Here is a 19322-nt window from a genome sequence, read left to right as displayed (position 1 = left end):
GTACAGAGGACGAAGAGACCACAGATGTAAGCTCCAGAGGGTGTGGAGGCGGACAGAGAGAGGGCGGAAGACCTTCCTGGTGAGGACGGGGAGGGAGTGGAATGGGCTGGGGGAGGAAATGGTGGAGGTCAGGGATGGGAGGGTGCTGAGGAGAAAGCTGATGGAGAGGGGAGTGAGTGGGAGTTCTTGCCACCGGGTGAAAGCCCAATTGCAGGTTAATAAGTAATAATAGTATAAATGTAAACAAAGGCGCTCAACTTTCCTGTTAAAAACATCGAAAGTTGCGTGGGAATGTATAAAGATTGAAAAAAAACTATGGTTTGTTTGAAAACTCTAAAAGCCAGATTTATTTCTTAATAACTGCACGATTATACGATATAAATTATAAAAAACAAATAAAGGGTTGAATAATTTAAAGAGTAAACGTTACTCGATTCGAGAGTAGAAATCGATTAGTGAATTAGTTTAAATCGGAAATATTACAAGCGGAATATTTATTATCTCTCCATTTTGGTAAAAATTGAAAAAAATAATTTAATGGATTGACTACTCAGTTTGTATTTATTTTCTGTAGTATATTATTGAAAGAGTTATATGAAATTGATTCGATTCAAATGTACGGGTAATCGCAACGTGCGATCCAATATCGAACTCTATTAAGGATTTGCTGTCAGTGAAATGTGTCATGATTGTTATTCCTGCACGGTGTTTTCGGTGGAGAAGTGGGTTTGGCTACCGTTTCTAAAGCTACTATCACGTAATTTGATTAAATTGTAGACATGAGTTCAACAAACGTTAGTATTGCAGATTCAACGTCGTCGACGACTCAGCTTGTTAAAGAAGATGTGCCACTGATTCCTAAAGGAAATGACGACCTCTGTTGCAGGTGAATCTCCCATAACGCCATGTTACGTTTACATTTAGTTAAATTTATTTCAGTGGCTGTAGTAAGGGATGGTCTTGTGTATGCATTTTCAGGCCTTCAAATACTGGAAGCTATATTAGAGGTTAACTCTAGCTTTATACTAATACGTAGGGATGCTTAAATAGCACAAACCCCTACATCCCTTAGCAAATGCAGCCACACTGTAGAGGACGCATTTCTAATGAATGGCTAATATAAGAATACTTTTACTGCTAGCACCACCTATTGACTGTTGGTCGTACTAATGTGTACGGAGGCTACACTTATTGAGTCGTGACATCTACGAATATTCATAAAAACGTAATGACAATGACCAATTTTAAAAATTTAATCTAGCGTGGATGTTATAAATGTCAGCGATCAAAATAACAATTTTATTATGCCTCACAAAGTATTAAAAACTAACGAAGTATTAAAACTACTTATAATGGGAATTAAATACTCTTTAAGTTTGTTCCCTAATCAGTAATTTTATTAAGGTTTATGTCTATTTGACTTATCACTTATCCTTATAATGTTTTAAACAAATCTTATTCAAAAAAATTAAAGTAATGTTATTAACAAACAAAATAAAACAGTACAGAAGCTAATGCGAGCATCACATCCCTAGAAATAGTGATTTTAGTGGACACATGTAGGGATGCCGATGCATGCCTTGTGAGAATTTGGAAGCAACGAAAAGAAAGGCTCTGTCCACAACAATGCACTTCTAGTGGATCACTTAGTTTAGTATTCAGCTGCAGCTCATATCATAAAATTTGACATTTTTACAACAGAGTTTTGTTTTACTCACCATTTATTTTTCTTCCTAGGAGTTGTAAGAGTTAGGAGCAAATGAACTTAGGTTGGAAAGATTTGGTAACTAAGATAGGCAAGGAGAACGAATTGAGTTTTTTTTACATGGCACAAAAGCAGAACGTCTTGAAAAGTACAATTGTGGATTAAGATTCGTCGAAAGGTGATACTGCTTAGGCAGTATCTTCTAATATTGTGTCACAAATAAAAGAGTAATCAAATTATGTTGTACGTGTTTTAAGTTCAAGACGAATACACTCCACATAACCTGTAGTAATTAAATAAATACATGTTCACAAAAATACTTATCCAAAATATCATGAGATATAAATATATGATCATCATTTTCATTTGTAACATGATAAATAAGTTATTCATTGTCCTAAACACCACATTACACTGATCAACACGAACACAGAAGTAGCTGCTACTGATGCTGATCAATTGAGAACTTTTAAAATGCTGGATCACTTACTTATATTCAAAGGTTATCCGTTTCAATGAACTCAGCTGGCCTCAAATATTTGACAGTTGAAAATAAAAAAAAATCATAGCAAGTTGAGCAAACGTAAAACATGTTATTAGTGTTTTCACTTAAAAAATGCATACATACTTGTGCAACATTAAAAATAAATTTTTGTTACAAAATAATTTGTAGAAAACTATGTCACTACAGCTGACAATGCTTGCTGTGGGAGCACACAGCATATCAGTGCCCCAAAACTATTCTACCCTCTTGTTGTACCTGCCGTCACCCGACCTCTGTGAAAGGCCCGGGGGGTACCTGGCGGGCTCTACGGGCATCGCGATGCTGTTGTTGTCCAGAGGGGCACCAGGCTAGCGGGCTGCTAGGCCGTTGATGTCGGGTCGTGGGTACTCTGCCCCTGCGTGCCCCGCCAGGTACACGGCTTGAAATCTAACCTGAATGGTTTTCCCTTGGCTGTGAAGGCCGCTTGGCCGTGTGGAGGACGGAAGACTACGGAAATGATTGTAACACAAGTTGGTGATAATTACGTTTAATTTAAGAGCTTCATTGGGAGTCCGCATGGGTACACGGGACGCTCTACACGTTCGCTCCGCGGTTCAGTCCCGCTACAAAAACTTCCAACAACACTTGGCAACGTCTAGCGGTTACACAGTTACACTTACAAAACGATCAAAAAACACACAACACTACGTGACACTGAAATGGTTACCGCGGCAGTCTCGCGGGACGTGGGTTGATGCTCGCTGGAGAAGGCCAGCACCGAAAGTGAACGGGTGCAGGGGGGGGGGCTCAACGAGCGGGCTTCTAAGTTCGGAGTAACACTTACGTGATAGTGCAGCCGGCAGGCATATGCACGGCGTCCTTAATAAAATGCTCTCGCTGGAGTCGGTCAGTACCGTAAGTTTTGTGATCTGATACGCAGCGCAGTATCACAATGAAGACGGTCGAGATAGGCTTGGTTCCGCAAAATATGCGCCGAGTCGACGTGGGCAGCGGTGAATTAATAAAAGGATTTAGTTATGAAGGTATAGTGCAGAATAAAAATAATCAGTGAAACTAACTCGAATGCTGCCCACGGACACACGTCTGTTCCCGGCGCGGAGTGATTGGAGACTGCCGAAAGATGGCCGCTTCGCAAGGGAGGGAACTTTCACCTCCTGTGTGAGTCGGCGCCAAAAACTTATAATAACCTAATTTGTTTTACTATGAGTAAAAAACATGATCCAGGTGCTTGATTAAAACTTTGCACCTGGTAAATAGTTGCCTAACTTAACAGTTGTTTTAAATGATTTAATAATAAAAAAGTGGCACCAAGTTGGCGACTGTAAATTTAACTATAAATTGTCCCAACGTGCGCTGTTTGGGTTTGAATTCCCTTAGTTTGGCTAGACTACTATCACATGCCAATTAAACAAGGCCAGTAGCCGTTGTGGCTAGTAATGAGGTTTGTTTTCACGCACGGAGTCTCTACGATGCACTTGCTCACTGCTTGTGATTAATTAATTTTGTCTTAATGCATCGTTTGGGAATTGTTTTCCGTAGTCGAGCCCCCGGGGTTTCGTGTCTTGATGTTTAATTCAGTTTATTGAGGTCACGCCCGGGGCGCTCGCTTCACTCATTCCGGCTGGGCTAGGGGTGCGCTCTGAAAACGGTATCTGGTACTGGCGGTGCAGTGCATGGGCTTAAAGGCCATGGTCGGTACGACGTCATACCCTTCGCACTTACTCCAAGAAGCAGAGTGATATATTCTTATTATTACAAATGTGGAAAAAGGGGGTGGGGGGAGATTTGTAATTCTGAAAACTGGCTTGTGCACTGTAATTGGTAATTCTTTAGCAGAGTAACTTTTTCCATAAAAAAAAGTTTCAAAAAGTTTCTCTTATTTTTGGACATGTTTTCCCTTGATTATCTAAAAGTGAGTTCCGAAATTGTTTACCAGTTTACAGTTTGAACAGAGTGGTTAGTTTATGATATGTTAAGTCATCAACAACTGTAATTAAAGAAGCAGGTCAAGTTCAATACACGATACCGTATTTGAAAGGAAAGTAGGGGAAATGATGTCATGATAACGTCAACAAGAGCATGTAGTAAAATACATCTCTATAAGCATTAAGTTGTTATACACAGCCTATAACATATTTAAAAGCACAAATTCACTAAACATGTTGATAATGGGATGAAAACTTAAAAAAAAATATTTTTAAAATCCAAAATAAAGCTATTTGTTTATTTTCACCCTGAACTTGTACATATTAACTGGATTTTCAGATTAGTGTGACTAAACTCTATTACCAAAAGATTTGAGTACAGAAACATATTTGTACAAATTTTGTAATTACTGATTTTTTTATAATATTGGTCTGTCTTTGAAGTGTATTAGCCGCTGACTGGCGTGCTGAAAATTTTATTTCCTTTTTGAATGTGTAATTTATAATATTGCTATTTTATACACAATACAAAGTATTGATATGTGAAAATTTGTTTGTTAGTGCACCATTATTGGAATATTTCCAAGTTTGTGTGCACTAGTGCTTAAGATTCAAAGTAACTCGGTAAAAGATTTTTTGATGTAATTTTCCGTTACTGTTGGTTGTGTTATTTTTTGTGTAATAATTATGTAATTATGTTAGGCTTTTTTTTTTATGATTTTCCACGAAGATTAGGTTATTTTCATGACTGCTAAGTTTTTGCAGGTCGTAATGATCAGAAGTGAAGGAAATGATTTAGTTAGTTCAACCACATTTAAAATATAGTACAACATAGTTAAAATGTTGAAATTCTACAAAAAAAAAGTAATTTTTTTTTTCACGGGTTTCTGTAAAAATTGCTAGTTGTGAAATGATTAAATCAAGGAAAGTTTTACTGTTTGTATGTATTAAAAACAGTTAATATTGATTTAAAATAAAAAAATTGCTGTGTAAGTTTTCTAGCTTTTATATTTCCTCATTTTTAATCATTTTACCCCACAATTTCTTGAATTTGTTCCTCTTATTTTTTTAAAGTTTATTTTTTAATGCTTAACGCTATTACTTATTATTATTGAAAAATCAATTTTCTTTTCAAACTTTTCAGAAAACACTAAATTCAATCACATTGTATTACACTACATTTAAAACACTAAAATTTTATACACCGTGTTGGTGTTCATTGTTTTCTTCACCTTCATCTTTCTCTTCTCACGGTCTCTTCTGTCTTTGTTTCTTTCCCATTTTGTAGTTTAATGGTTATGCAAGTGCGTTGGTAAAGGCAGTGCTGGTGAGGAAGTGGGTTGGTTGAGCTTCATAGTTCTCGTGGATAACAAGATTCACAGTGTTGGTGCACAGAAGAAACACAATTTTACTAATCTGAAAATTAATGCATGTGACGTAGCTGTGTTGACAACTTACCATTTTTTTTTACTACATAGGCCTATACTAGGTAATGACAAATCCATGTGCATACTAGGATGATCATGTATATTTATAGAATTTGTGGGACTTGTTTAGACCACAAAAGCGAAATAAAAGGTAGGGAAGTTCTAATAAATAAATTCATCTGTGGTAAAATTTTATTCCTAAACTATGTTGAGATATTTCAGGATGAGCCATATAAACCTTTATCATCTCGTGTACAGTTGTCATTCATAGTTTGAGATTGGGATGTGCTTGTAGAGAGCTTGTTGTTGAGCGAGAATGGAAAACATAAACGCCCTGGCTCAGTTTGTGACATCGTTAGATACGACTGACTTGAACTCGCCAAAAACATTGCTGCGCCAACTAAGCCAGAAAAGACAGTTTTCTTGTAAGACACAAGCCAGAGCGCAGTAAAGAAGTCACATTTGCTATCACATAGCGTGTTATATATTTTTGGGATTTGATGCGTGGTGTCTGCAACCAAAATTTTCTTCAGTAAAAAATATTTTAAGAACGTATCATCAATTAATTTTAGTGCAATTCAAAGGCATGTTTTAGGTGGTCAAGGTTTTTTTTTCCCCCCAATTAAATTGCCTAACATGCCATTGTGTCAGTGATCTGCACAAGCTTGTGCCTCTGCGATCCCCAGAGCTTACTTCTCCAGATTTCCACCTGTGAGGTTAAGTGAAGAATGGGATTGCTTAGAATAGGTCCACATCACAAACAAAATCATAAACGTTATAGAGCATGTTGCAGGAAACTCGCATATGCAACGGGTAAAACTGCGTGCAGCTTTTGGTGGAGTCCTTGGTTACTTTTTAGTTCCGACATTATCACACCATAATAAAGTTTTTTTTTTAACGTGATAATTGGCTAAAGGAAATGGTAAAGGTTTGTATGGATCACGTTGTAGAATAAAATAATTGTTAAATAAAAATGATGTGGACAGAGATGAAAGTTGGTGTAGTAAAAATATGTAATTGTACTTTGTCATATTATTACAACACCTCATCACTACCCTACTGTCAATAATTTTGACTACACCTGTTACGAAAATGACCATTATGAAAGCCAATTTTTATTGTTTTAGCCTTGTGCAGTGTTGCTTCTGTTAATTCATAATTATAACACATGCTTGTGGTACAGGAAGTGCTATTATAAATGGGGCAACCTTGCATTTATTGCCGTTAAAATTTGGAGATGTAATACTGTACATCACTTAATTATTATATTCTTTTGTTTTCTTAGATAACATTTTATAAAATTGTCTTCACTGTAGGTATAGTTTATATTGTATGAACGAGTGCAATTTTTTGACAGGTAACTTTATCAAGGCTTTTAATGTGACAGCTGAATATTCTTTCATCATTGCTAGGAGAAAGTTACTCATAAATGCTAGCCTAGTTCTTGAGAAAACAAAGTACATACGTTATTTTGAATAAAATAATTTGAGCAGAATTACAGATTAATGCAGCATATGAATCTGCCCAAAAAGTACACGTTTTCATAAGTTTGACTGTATCTTTTTATGGACTTTTGGGAGTACAGAAAATATAAGTACATTTTCATAGACGAATTGCAAGTAACTTAAAAAAAAATTTCTAATTATTTTTCAGATGCTGTTCATGGTTTTGGAAACGGTGTTGTCGAGAAAGAGAGTTGAGGCCGCGGACAATTGCTATTGGTCATCCTTGTCCTGAGAAATTTCCTGCAAATGTTATCCGCAACCAGAAATATAATATGTTTACATTTCTCCCTATGGTATGTAATTTTCAAAATGTCTTAACATTCACATAATGAAATTGTAAATATTTAGTGATTTAAACTGGTATTACAGTTCCCCAGTTCAATAGTCACCTACAATCCATGTTATGAACTCTGCACATAAAAATGATTTAATTTATAATTTCCAACTGTAATAAATCAGATAAAAATGTTTTTAATTAAATTACAATCCAAAATCATTTGTTTGCCCTAGTAGTGTTACATCACATCTCATTTTTTTGTCTTGTATGTTGTTCTATGTACATGTCTTACATCAGTCTTCCTTATTTGATGTGTATTGTTTGTAAGTTTGTGTCCACATTAAAGTTCTCCAACTGTCTGTGGGCATGTCACAAATATAAATTAATCAAATTTTACATGACAGTATATTCGGTTAGTCCACACACAATACCCTTTTAATAATGTTTTCCCGTAAAGGTAGACCATAGGTAAAGTTGTGGTCTCGTTCTGCATAGTAACTCAGAGGTAGACAGACTTGCACCACAGAGCCTTGTCTCATCAATATATTATTGTGCATATCACTGCCATCTAGTGCTCGTTTTCTTTAAAAGAATACATGGTGATGAATGTTTGTGAAATACGGTACAGAACAAAGAATTTTTAACAGAATTTTATTTTGCAAGAGGTATTGTGGAATTCTCAGCTAGGTTTGTACTTGAAAAGTGTTTGTTTCAAGAATTACTTGATTCTAACCATGTTTCATTGCCACACAGTAAAGGTTTTCCCTAAACTTGGAAGCTATCATTTGTAATGTAGATAAGGGCCATTAATATTAGATTTGGTGTCAATAGTTTTTTTTAAAACAATTGTATTTATTTTACTAGGCTTTTGGTGCTGCCTCATTTTAAGGATTTTCCATAATTAGCCCCGATTTAGACGTCCAGTTATGGAATAACTTAGTGTTGAATATCTATAACAAGAACAGAAAAACTTATTGACATGTCAGAAATATTTATGTCTATCAGCATTCCGTACAGTGTATCGTGGGCATATATCCACTTGGCTTGGCTGCACGTATGATTTTATTATTCAATCCAATTCACTTATTAGGAGTGCTGTTAGAACAAATTTACCCCCAAAGAAGCTAACCATCAGCGATTGCATTATCAAAATGATAATCAGAAGTTAGACTTTTTTTTAATATAAAACTCTTCAAATATAAATCTTGATACTTATTTTAGTTTTATATAGATGTTTTTATTTTATACATGTGTAATTAGTAAAATTTTTGAATGGATGGATTAGCTTATTATTATATGAGACTATTAAATATTTTGTTGAGTTTAGTATTTGGAAGAAATGTGATTAATGTTGGGTATGCTTGGAAGTTGGCTGCATTGGGCAACATTTGCTAAACCGCGTCAAAGGTTTTCAAACATGTAGCTTAGGATAAGTAGAAATATATGCATTCGTATTTTCTTTGATAGCATTTGAAGTCACCTTCACTGTCAACTTTGAAGTCAGCTACTCCATCAACTACGTAATCATAAAATTTGTTTTCAGTTTCTGTTAGATGTTCATTCGTGACACATTGTGAGAAGGCGTGGTCAAAATATAAAACCTCTTATACTGAGTTACATATCTTAAATTGAGTCTGTCTGTTGCAGGTTCTTTTCCAGCAATTTAAGTTTTTCTTGAATCTCTACTTTTTGGTGATGGCTACCAGCCAGTTTATACCCGATATTCGAATAGGATACCTCTACACCTACTGGGGCCCTTTGGTAAGTAAATATGCCAATAGTATGGTACATACATACTGGAAAACTTAACTTAATTGTGACCCATTAATTAAAATAATTTGAAGAAATGTTTCGTTATGTTAATATTTTAGGCCTTCTGTTGGCTTAGGTAGGTATACCTGCATATAAATAAAAACTCTTCTCTCAAGGTGAAAGCAGAAATTAAACAAATTATAATTTATCTAAAAAAAATTTATTTTATTGGTAAACTTGTAATTTTAGTTATATGAATAACTTATCTGCCAGTTGTTGGCAATGTGTACAATTTTTCTAACATTTCTTACTCATTACTATTGAGGTTTTGGTCACGCGACTTGTGTCTTTTTGTGAGCTCTATTGATTCAATAATGTTTATGTGTACCTGTTTTTTTTTTTTTTTTTTTTTTTGCTAATTTTTTATAGGAATAGAAAGTGTGTTTCAAAAACCTGAAACACAAGGAAATTTCAAATATAGTAGTTGCAAAACAGTATCACTAACCTTCCTTTCATGTCATGTGGTATCTTAAAATCTTAAAACCTTGGTATTTTAATCACTTAGTTGTGACTCTTTAATAATCAGTATCTGATTTTTACTAACATAAACCAGATATAAGGGATTCAAACAATTGTGTATTAATGTGAAGCACACTCAAATATCTGTAGCCTTGTAGCCTGATCCCAGTCCAAAATGTATAGTTTCAAAGTTTGAGCTTGCAAATACATATTACTTTTTTTTTTTCAGACTGGCAGTGTTTGATTATTTAGTGTTAGTGGAGATAACAGAGCAAACCGTATACAGTATTGTGCAAAAATTTGATATTATATTTTGTATAAGTTTGTTAAAATATGTTTTAATAACAATGTGTGTTAATAATCTATCTGTTATCTACCCACTCGGAGTAGGATAGTGTAAACAGGAAAAACGCAGAGCAACTGGCTGAAGCAAGAGGGTGTGAACCCTGTGATCATTTTCTGTTCTTATGACTTAAATTATTTGAGGTTGAATTTCAGATGATTTGCTAAATATTCCTCATCAGTATGTAATAGCCTGTAATTTTTAATTATTTTTTTTAATTTTAATAGTGTTTTTGTATTGAAGTATCTAGTCATTTTATTTTTTGACAGTCATTTGTACTAACTGTGACAATATTTCGAGAAGCGGTGGATGACATAAGGCGATACCAGAGAGATAAAGAAGTAAATAGCCAGCGATATCGAAGATTAGCGAGAGGACGTGATCCTGAATTGGTACCGTCTTCCAAACTGCACGTTGGGGATTTGGTAAGTGGCAAACCCAACACAGAAAACTTTTTTGAATTCATTTTATCGTAGTTTACAGTAGATCCTTTTTGTTACCCCTGTATTGCCCTTCCTCCCTTCCCCCCCCCCCCCCCCTTCTTTTTAAAGTTGATTATTTTCCTGCAATTAGCACAACATTATTATATAGTTTTCTTGGCTAGTTTTTCTCAATTTAAAGTTAACACAGAATGATTGACTATCTGTGAACAGTTTTCTGCATATTGTAATATTTTTGCTTTAATCCCTTGAACTGCGCAACGGTTCTTGCTGAAATGAATGAATGAATGAATGCATGCTTAACGTCTCATAGACATCGAGGTCATCAAGGTGATATAAGGGTAAAGTAATGTACCAGATAGAGCAGTGACAATGAATTGGTGATTAAAAAATGAGTAACCCTAGAATACCCACTGACTCACTGCAACATCCATCACTTTTCCCCACCTCGTGAAAAATCCTGATTTCAACCTCATTCCGAGTTGAACCCGGATCGCCTTGGTGGTAGGTGAGTGATCTGAACCACTCGACCACCATGGCCCTGGTATCTTGTTAAGACTCATCTTCATTTGTTATAGGGTAAGATAGGGTAGATTTAGTGGTCCTGTAAATCAGAGGTAAGGATTCAGATAACATTTTTTTGTGCTTTTTATTACTTTCATTAATTTAAATATATGCTTGAATGCTACTTACACATTTGTAAACATTTTGGCATATTTTGGCAAATTTTGAAAATTTTATTTTCTGTTTACCTCACCACCAGTTTTCTGCGTAGTACCTTAGTACTAAGTGTATAACAGCGGCACTGTGTGCCCGGCAGGTGATCGTGGAGAAGGACCAGCGCGTGCCGGCGGACCTGGTGCTGCTGCGCACCACGGAGCGCTCGGGGGCCTGCTTCGTGCGCACGGACCAGCTGGACGGCGAGACGGACTGGAAGCTGCGCCTGGCCGTGCCGGCCACCCAGAAGCTGGAGCTGGACGCGCAGCTGTTCGACATCAAGGCCAGCCTCTACGTGGAGAAGCCCCAGAGGGACATCCACAGCTTCATCGGCACGTTCACGCGCGTGAGTGCCTCGCTGCTCCCTCCCGTGGTGCGAGTGAGCTGGTGTTCTCACTAAGTATTCGCACCGCCCCTCCCTCCCGTGGTGCAAGTGTATTCGCACCGCCACTGACGAAAAAATGTTTTTTAATTCACTATTAAGTATTTACATTTTCCAAGACCATTCTTGTGCGTGATAAAGAGTTCTGTGGATACACAGGCAACAGCTTTCCTTAATATTTAAATACAGTTGATCACATTACATATGATTATCGACTATTCTATGATTAATTTTGTTACATAGGACTGAAAAAAATTTTTTTAAACTTTCTGATAAAATTTTCTCAAAGAAATATTGTGTTTGGTAATCAAAATAATTTTAGGCTTTGATTACTTGATAAAAAATTGTCAGGTATTGTTCTTGAGGAATGATGGAAGAGCTGCATAATGTTTTTTTTTTAATTAACAATGGACTTACAAGACTATGTTGCATAATGGTATTTATAAACAGGATGTGGAAGGTTTTAAAATTAAAACACTTCTAAATGTTAGATGCGAAATTGCATGTAAAACTAAGCTTGGTGGGCATTGTGGAGAGAGTTGAAACTTTGAGGTGTGACGTGTGTGTCGTCAACGCCGTGGTGACGTCCTTCCAGCACGATGGCTACGGCAGCGAAGACAGCCTGGACGTGGAGAACACCCTGTGGGCGAACTGCGTCGTGGCCTCGGGGGTGGCCCTGGGGGTGGTGGTGTACACTGGCTCGGAGACCCGCAGCGTCATGAACAACTCCCAGCCCCGCAGCAAGGTCGGCCTGCTGGACATGGAGATCAACCAGCTCACCAAGGTCTGAGACGTTGCAATTATAAACCACATGTGAGAACGTGGCGTAACAGTCCAATTATTGTAATTGTGATGCAAGATGTATGTTATAAATTATTATTTTTTGTTGGTAATAAACTATATTAACATAAGGTTCTTGTTTAAAATCTCGGAATTTGTTTAGTTCGGATTAATTTTTTTAAGAACAGCACAAACCTGAGAAATGCATATTCTTTTATTCTTCATAAAACATTTTTAATTTCATATCGATTTTCTAATGATTTGTCATTGTGCTTGTTTGTTTTATTAGTTAAAACCTGTTCAGTTTGAATACCATAGACACTCTTTACTGTATTAAGTACATACTATGTTTTTTTGTTTATTTGGCTATGCCTCTAATATTAAACCCAAACAACTAGCAAAAGTATTGTTTAGTTGCATTGTAATGATTGCAGGTTTTGTTCTGTGCCGTGCTTGGCCTGGCCCTGGTTATGATGTGCTTGAAGGGATTCAGCGGGCCGTGGTACCGCTACATGTTCCGATTCGTCCTGCTGTTCTCCTACATCATTCCCATCAGGTAAGAGAACCTCTAATTTTTTTTTTTAACTTGGGTGTGGTGTCCCAGCGGCTTTAGTTCCAAACGTTGTGTGTCAGTTTACGTGTGAACCTAGACATGGGGAAGGCGTTCTACTCGTGGTCCATGCAGCGCGACAGAGAGATTGCGGGCACGGTGGTTCGCTCCACCACCATCCCCGAGGAGTTGGGGCGGATCTCGTACCTGCTGAGCGACAAGACTGGCACCCTCACCCAGAATGAGATGGTGTTCAAAAAACTGCATCTGGGAACAGTGTCTTTTGGGACTGAGACGTTCGATGAGGTGAGTCATTCGTCATTGCCAAAACGCAGGTACACATATTTGCAATTACTATTCCTTGTTTTATGTTGTTTAGTCCTTGTTCATTTAAGTCGTTTGGAAGTAGCTCATTATATTGTGTATTGTTCCACCACCTGTCAAATATTTACTTACCACGCACGGATCATTAGTGTCTAGTCCATGTGTTAGTAAAGTGATGCTCTGAGTTAACATGTTATAATTTTTATGTAATAAAAAAGAGTAAATGATTTGTGATTTCTGGCATATGAAGACCCTGTTGTGACTTTATTGAAAGACACTAGGAATTTTTAAGTTTAAATTTATTTGCAGTTGTGTGGAATTGTTATGGAGGTTTATGTGGGACTGAGGTGCTGATGCGTCCTCTGTGTGACAGATCTCGTCGCACCTCGGCCTGGCGTTCTCCCAGCCGCCGCCGCCGGACGCCCAGTCGCCGGCCCACAAGCTGCGCCGCTCGGAGGTGACACGCGTGCAGGAGGCGGTGAAGGCGGTGGCGCTGTGCCACAACGTGACCCCGGTGTGGGAGCAGCGCGAGGAGGCCGGCCGGCCCCAGAGCCCCGTGTCTGTCGAGAGCCAGACGGAGGCCGACCAGCACTACCTGGGCCAGAGCTGCGTGTACCAGGCCTCCAGCCCGGACGAGGTCTGTGGCTTTGAAGGGTGATTCACGAGTCAAATGTTTACAGTTCTTTGTAGGTTGTAATCTCAAGTTAAAATTATTTTATTTTATAACGTGGTGTATTAACTATAATATTAATTTAAAACTTGGTTATGATATTAAAAGTTCACACTGCAGAGGGGTCGCTCCTACGCATGGGCTCTCATCAATAAATTTTGGGCATGGTTAGTGGTAGATCTCAAATAGGTCGCACCACAAATTTGTCCTCAATAGCGTTCTGTGAATACAAGGGAAGTCTTGTGTGTACCGTCCTTTGCTGTGCATGTCCTTCTCTCCTTCATCTTGCTCATTTCTCTTAACTTTCCACACTTGTTCCTTATAAGGAACCAAAAAAGAAAAAGTGGAGGATTACAAGAGTGAGACAAGAAGAATAATTTTTTTGAAGGGGGTGAATTGAGCTGAATGTGTATTTCATTAATCATTTCATTAGTAATTTACGTAGGTTTATCTTTATCTGTGATCCATTATGTTCATTTATTGTGGATGTTAATTAGGGTGGGGAATGTATGTAACGTCCCTTATGGAGTTAGGACTAGATTGGCAGTTACTTGAGGTGAGAAGTGTGATGGGGGAATGGGACGTCGTGGCAGGTGGCGCTGGTGAAGTGGACGGAGGAGGTGGGCCTGGCCCTGGTGCGTCGCGACCTGGTGTCCATGCAGCTGCGGACACGCGGCGGCCTGGTGCTGTCCTACACCATCCTGCAGATCTTCCCTTTCACCTCCGAGACCAAGAGGATGGGCATCATACTCAAGGTGGGGCCTCCACGTCCGCTGATAAATGGACGGTCTCCGGGTAAAAGGTAACAAGTCAAGAATGCACTTTTTTTGCAGGGGAAACAAAAAACTCTTAGATAAAAATTGAAATTTAAATACTTAAATTTTTCTTGCATTATTCTTTTATTTACCAACATATTTACCAACACAGTTGCCAATGATTAAAAATGTATTACATATTCTAAGTATACTTAAGAGTTTAAGTGCTGGAATAAACTAAAAATCACCAAAATGTGACTTGTTACCTTTTACTCGGAGACCGTCCAAAATATCTGCTGAAGCAAGCCTGCTGTTCTAATGGGGTTGATCAGTTTGCACGTGCTTGTAGGTCAAAGTGGATTCTCAGTTTTGTTTGTTTATTTCTTTTACGGTAACATGCAGCAAAACTCTTTGTTAATTATAAATAATACAAACTTCACCTGACCTAAATATTTTGTAAACGTGTATCTGTGATTTTATTTTTCACAGTAAAACCTCTTTATAACAAAATTGAAGGGATTATATTTTGGCATGTTTGTTATAAAGGAGTTCTTTATAAAGGGGTCATTTTTTTATCCAAAATCTTGAAAAAGTTTGTTTTTTGACAAATTTAATAAGGTATCGATAATAGGAATTTTGAAATACAGTAAACGATCCAAGACAAACACAATAGCCTACATACTGTACACATCAATCATAAAAAATAATAACATGGCACAATTGCAAGAGAATAACTTACAATTAAGCCCTAGCAAATAATATCAACATTTCACAATAAAAACAGAAAATTAATTGATTTGATTAATAAGGACAATCGGCACTGACCCATTAATATGTAATTCTGTACAGGTTACTGTACAATGCAGAAAATATACATCTACTTTTCTGAAAAGTAGTCCCGAATTGAAGTTTGCTTACAGCTGCTGATTTTCATTTCTTGTACAACTGCACACTCTACCTGGCGTAGTGATTTCAAGCTTGACTGATTGTTCGAACAATCTGACGTCAAAAGGAATCTTTCGAGTACGTCAAGAGCAGAATACACATCTTTTCTTGATGGTCTGGTCACTTCAGCTTCAATCTCTTCACCTTCTTCATCTTGTTCATTATCCTTGCATGTTGGTTGAGTTTCATCTGTGGAAGATGAGCTTGTGATGACTGCACTGTCAACCTCAACAAAATCTTCAAATGTAGCACCTGCTGCATTGTTGGTAACATGCTTCCACTCATTCTCATCAACATGTTCAAGTGTTTCATCATCTATTTCGTTAGGGCTAACTTGAAAGCCTGCTCTCTGGAAGCATTTGGCAATGGAAGTTGCTTCAATGCTGCTCCATGCCATACATATGCGTTGCATTGCCTGTAGTATGTTCCACTTCATGTTTTCTGTATCTTGACATTCCATTTTTCTGATGAGGTACTGCACAAGTTGGCGACGGAAAATCCTCTTTACCTGCGATATCACACCTTGATCCATTGGCTGGAGCTTGCTAGTGGTGTTTGGTGGGAAGTAAACCACTTTTACATTTCTCAGTTGTATTCCTTCCACTCTGTGTGCAGAGCAGTTGTCAAGAAACATTAATATTTTCCTGTTCTTACAACCCATTCGTGCATCTACGCTTCCAAGCCACTCACAAAATATAGATGAGGTCATCCATGATTTCTTGTTGAATTTGTAAGGACATGGCAGGTTCTTCACATTTTTAAAGCAGCGGGGTCTTGCAAATTTACCAATGACAAGTGGTGCCAACTTTTCTGTTCCATCTGAATTTGAACACAAAAGAACTGTAAACCTGTCCTGCTTTTCTTTCCCCCGTGACATGTTTCCCCTTGCAACAGTCAGAGATGTCATACTTAAATGCAGTAATCGTCACCTGGCAAAACAGAGATGAGACTGCAACTGTGGCTATAATCGATAGTTACTGTCGAGGTTTTTCTAAAATGTATTGTCGCAGCTATGGAATAGGTTTTCATAGATGTTTACTTTTTTCAATAGATGTGGTATGTAGCCTGTACTATGGTTATCTATGAAGCTAAGCCAATATTTACGTTGTGAAGTCGAATGTATACATATTACGCGAAAGCATAATACAAGGAAATATGTAGCTTGCAAACACTATATCGTGTTTAAAGTTATTTTAGTTCTCGTCCTATGGTAAAAGTAATTCGTAATAACGGAGTTACGTCATGTGGCGAAGAAAAAATGCTCGTTAATTAGAGGTTAATATACGTAAAAAATAATACAGTTTTGGCGGGACCATATTGCGTGTTCGTAATAAAGAGTTTGTCGTTATAACGGTGTTCGTTAGGTCGGGGTTATACTGTACTGTGCCAAAACATGGTCACAGAAGCATGTAATTTACTTGCAGTATTATCTGAGATTGATTATACTTGGTTGAAATTATGTTTATATACAAACGTATTTTATTTGTAGATAAACATTAAACAATTCTACCAGTCAATAACTCTATGACCACAGAGCAAGAATTTGTTTTAATTATTTAATTTCTCTTGGAGAATGATAATTATGCTGTTATTTTACTAAAATCGAATTGTTTATGTGGACCATATATTTTCGAAATTATTTTAAATTGAAAACTTACTATGAATTAATTTTATACAACTTGAAGTATGTATTTCATGTCTAATGTGACTATTTTTTGATTTGCTATATCAGTTTGGACTTATCAGAACACTGCAAGTAAGAAATGAAGAAAATTTAAAAGACTCATTGTCAGGATCATTCTTTTATGACTAAGTATCACCTAAGCAAGATGTTTGGTGATTTTGGACTGATATATTTAGTTAAGTTTCAGTTATGTATCTCATTATAGACATTATAAAAATGTTTATCAATTAATTTTCAGTACTATCCCAAAAGGGATCATTGAATAACAATGTGTGTTGTTAAGACAAATCGCAGCAAGTAATACTAAAACCAGCTGTACAGCATACGCCATTTTCAGTGAAACCAGATCGATATTGTGAGATACCTCAGATTACGCAAATTTATTTGTGTTTAAATCAGAAATAACTGTAACTATTGATAATGACTTTTAAACATTAAGAATTTTCACACACACACACATACACACATACACACACATACACACATATACACACATATACACACATAGACACACATATACACGGGCTATCCGATCGAGCCTTATCTATGGCCGATATATATATATATATATATATATATATATATATATATATATATATTAAACCACATAACTGTTGTGAAAAGGGATTACTTTTTCTCTTAACTACAGCATAGCAAGAGTGTGGTTGCAGTACAAAACCTTAAAATAACAAAAATGTTTTGATTTTTCAAGTACACCAATCCCTCACTTAGCACGACTAATTCGTTCCTAAAAATGTTCGTGTTAATCGAAATCGCGTATTCTGAAGCATTAGTCCCCATAAATATAAGGCTAAATTATTTAATGTGTTCCAAGATGTGTAGGGAAGTAATCTTTACATAATATAAATGCGTAGAATAATACTTGAAAATGCATATGTCATATCATTTATCTTTTTAAGCCTACCACCGAATACGTTAGATAAAGAAAACATGGCACAGTGTAACGGGAGATAAGTGGTAACATATTTACCGTCAGTCAGCAGGTTGGCTTGCCCGCCCAGGCGTGACCTTCAACACGCGCGCGCGCGTCTGTCTGCCTGCTGTTGCAAGCAGCTGGATCCTTTGTTATTACGTTTAAAACTTAACAACATTAAAACACTTTTATGAAATTAAGAACCGGTTTTATATAACTTTAAAACACACAGCCATATGTAAACATTTAATTTGTTATGCACACCTCTTATAAAAGCGGCTATGTAAACAAATCAGTTAACAGATAAACAGATTTAGATTTTCCCTAGAGCACAAACATAACATTAAAATACGGGTACACTCCCTATTTAACGCGGTTGTCGGGGGACATAACTTTTACCCGCGTTGTTGCATAACCGCGATGTTTCGATGTGACCAAGGTCAGAATCAGAAGGCATAAAACACCGCCTGTGTTCTAATAGGTCGGCAAGCACGCACAGTATAGACGGCCCGCCTTTGTGCGGACTTTGCATCCGCAGTTTCCTCTAAACACGGGTGAAAAATAAAAATAATAAATTTTAAACATAAATATTAAATGTTGAATTGTTTTTATTTTTCCGCGTGCCGCGCACAGTTTGTCGCACGGCCTACGAGCGCGCCACACGCCGCCATACACACGTGCGGCACACAAGCTGCTGCTGCCAGTCTCGTGGTGTCAGCCACAGTATCTGCTTCGTCAGTGTCCGTAACAAAGTAAGTGCAGTGTGTGCGGTTACACACGATTCTGTGGTCAAAGTCTTCTAAAAAGAAAGGCCGTAGTGATACTTCAAACCGAATATGAATCGCAAAGTACCGAGTTTGATTGACAAAATAAAAATTCTAGATTTACTTACAGATAGCTTGTCTTTTGTAGAAGCAGGCCGCAGATACAGGAAAAAAACGATTCTAGCATTCGTACAATAAAAAATAAAGAATCGTCTATCGTGTCAAGTGGTTAAACTTTATTATCCATGCTTACAGTAAATTATAAATGGTCACATGTGGGAAACAAAAATTGCGCCAATTTAATTTTAGCGCAATCAGTGACGCCGTATTAAAAACCGTGTTAAACTTTGTCTTTACTTATTTCACCAAATGCTGTGTCGAGTTGCTGAGTGTGTGTGGCTCGGATCGGCAAGTGTTAT

The 19322-nt window shown here is 37.1% G+C and overlaps 1 protein-coding gene across 4 annotated transcripts in view; it reads left to right on the top strand.

Moving 5' to 3' along the window:
• Nucleotides 1-19322, top strand: part of LOC134528339 (probable phospholipid-transporting ATPase IIB) — a 58522-nt gene that overhangs the window by 20820 nt on the left and 18380 nt on the right. For 3 of the 4 annotated variants that reach the window (XM_063361885.1, XM_063361884.1, XM_063361887.1), the window contains exons 2-10: nt 7216-7360; nt 8992-9105; nt 10228-10383; nt 11219-11461; nt 12093-12281; nt 12712-12833; nt 12911-13133; nt 13525-13788; nt 14415-14576. In XM_063361885.1, coding sequence (XP_063217955.1) covers nt 7216-7360; nt 8992-9105; nt 10228-10383; nt 11219-11461; nt 12093-12281; nt 12712-12833; nt 12911-13133; nt 13525-13788; nt 14415-14576 — 1618 coding nt within the window. Of the gene's footprint in view, nt 1-513; nt 887-7215; nt 7361-8991; nt 9106-10227; nt 10384-11218; nt 11462-12092; nt 12282-12711; nt 12834-12910; nt 13134-13524; nt 13789-14414; nt 14577-19322 lie in introns of those variants that run through there. The other variant, XM_063361886.1, reaches the window with a different exon arrangement.

This window comes from Bacillus rossius, chromosome 1, assembly GCF_032445375.1.
Source record: "Bacillus rossius redtenbacheri isolate Brsri chromosome 1, Brsri_v3, whole genome shotgun sequence".
Classification (NCBI taxonomy): domain Eukaryota; kingdom Metazoa; phylum Arthropoda; class Insecta; order Phasmatodea; family Bacillidae; genus Bacillus; species Bacillus rossius.
Note: the sequence above shows the minus strand (reverse complement) of the source record. Positions and strands in the feature narration are given on the sequence as shown.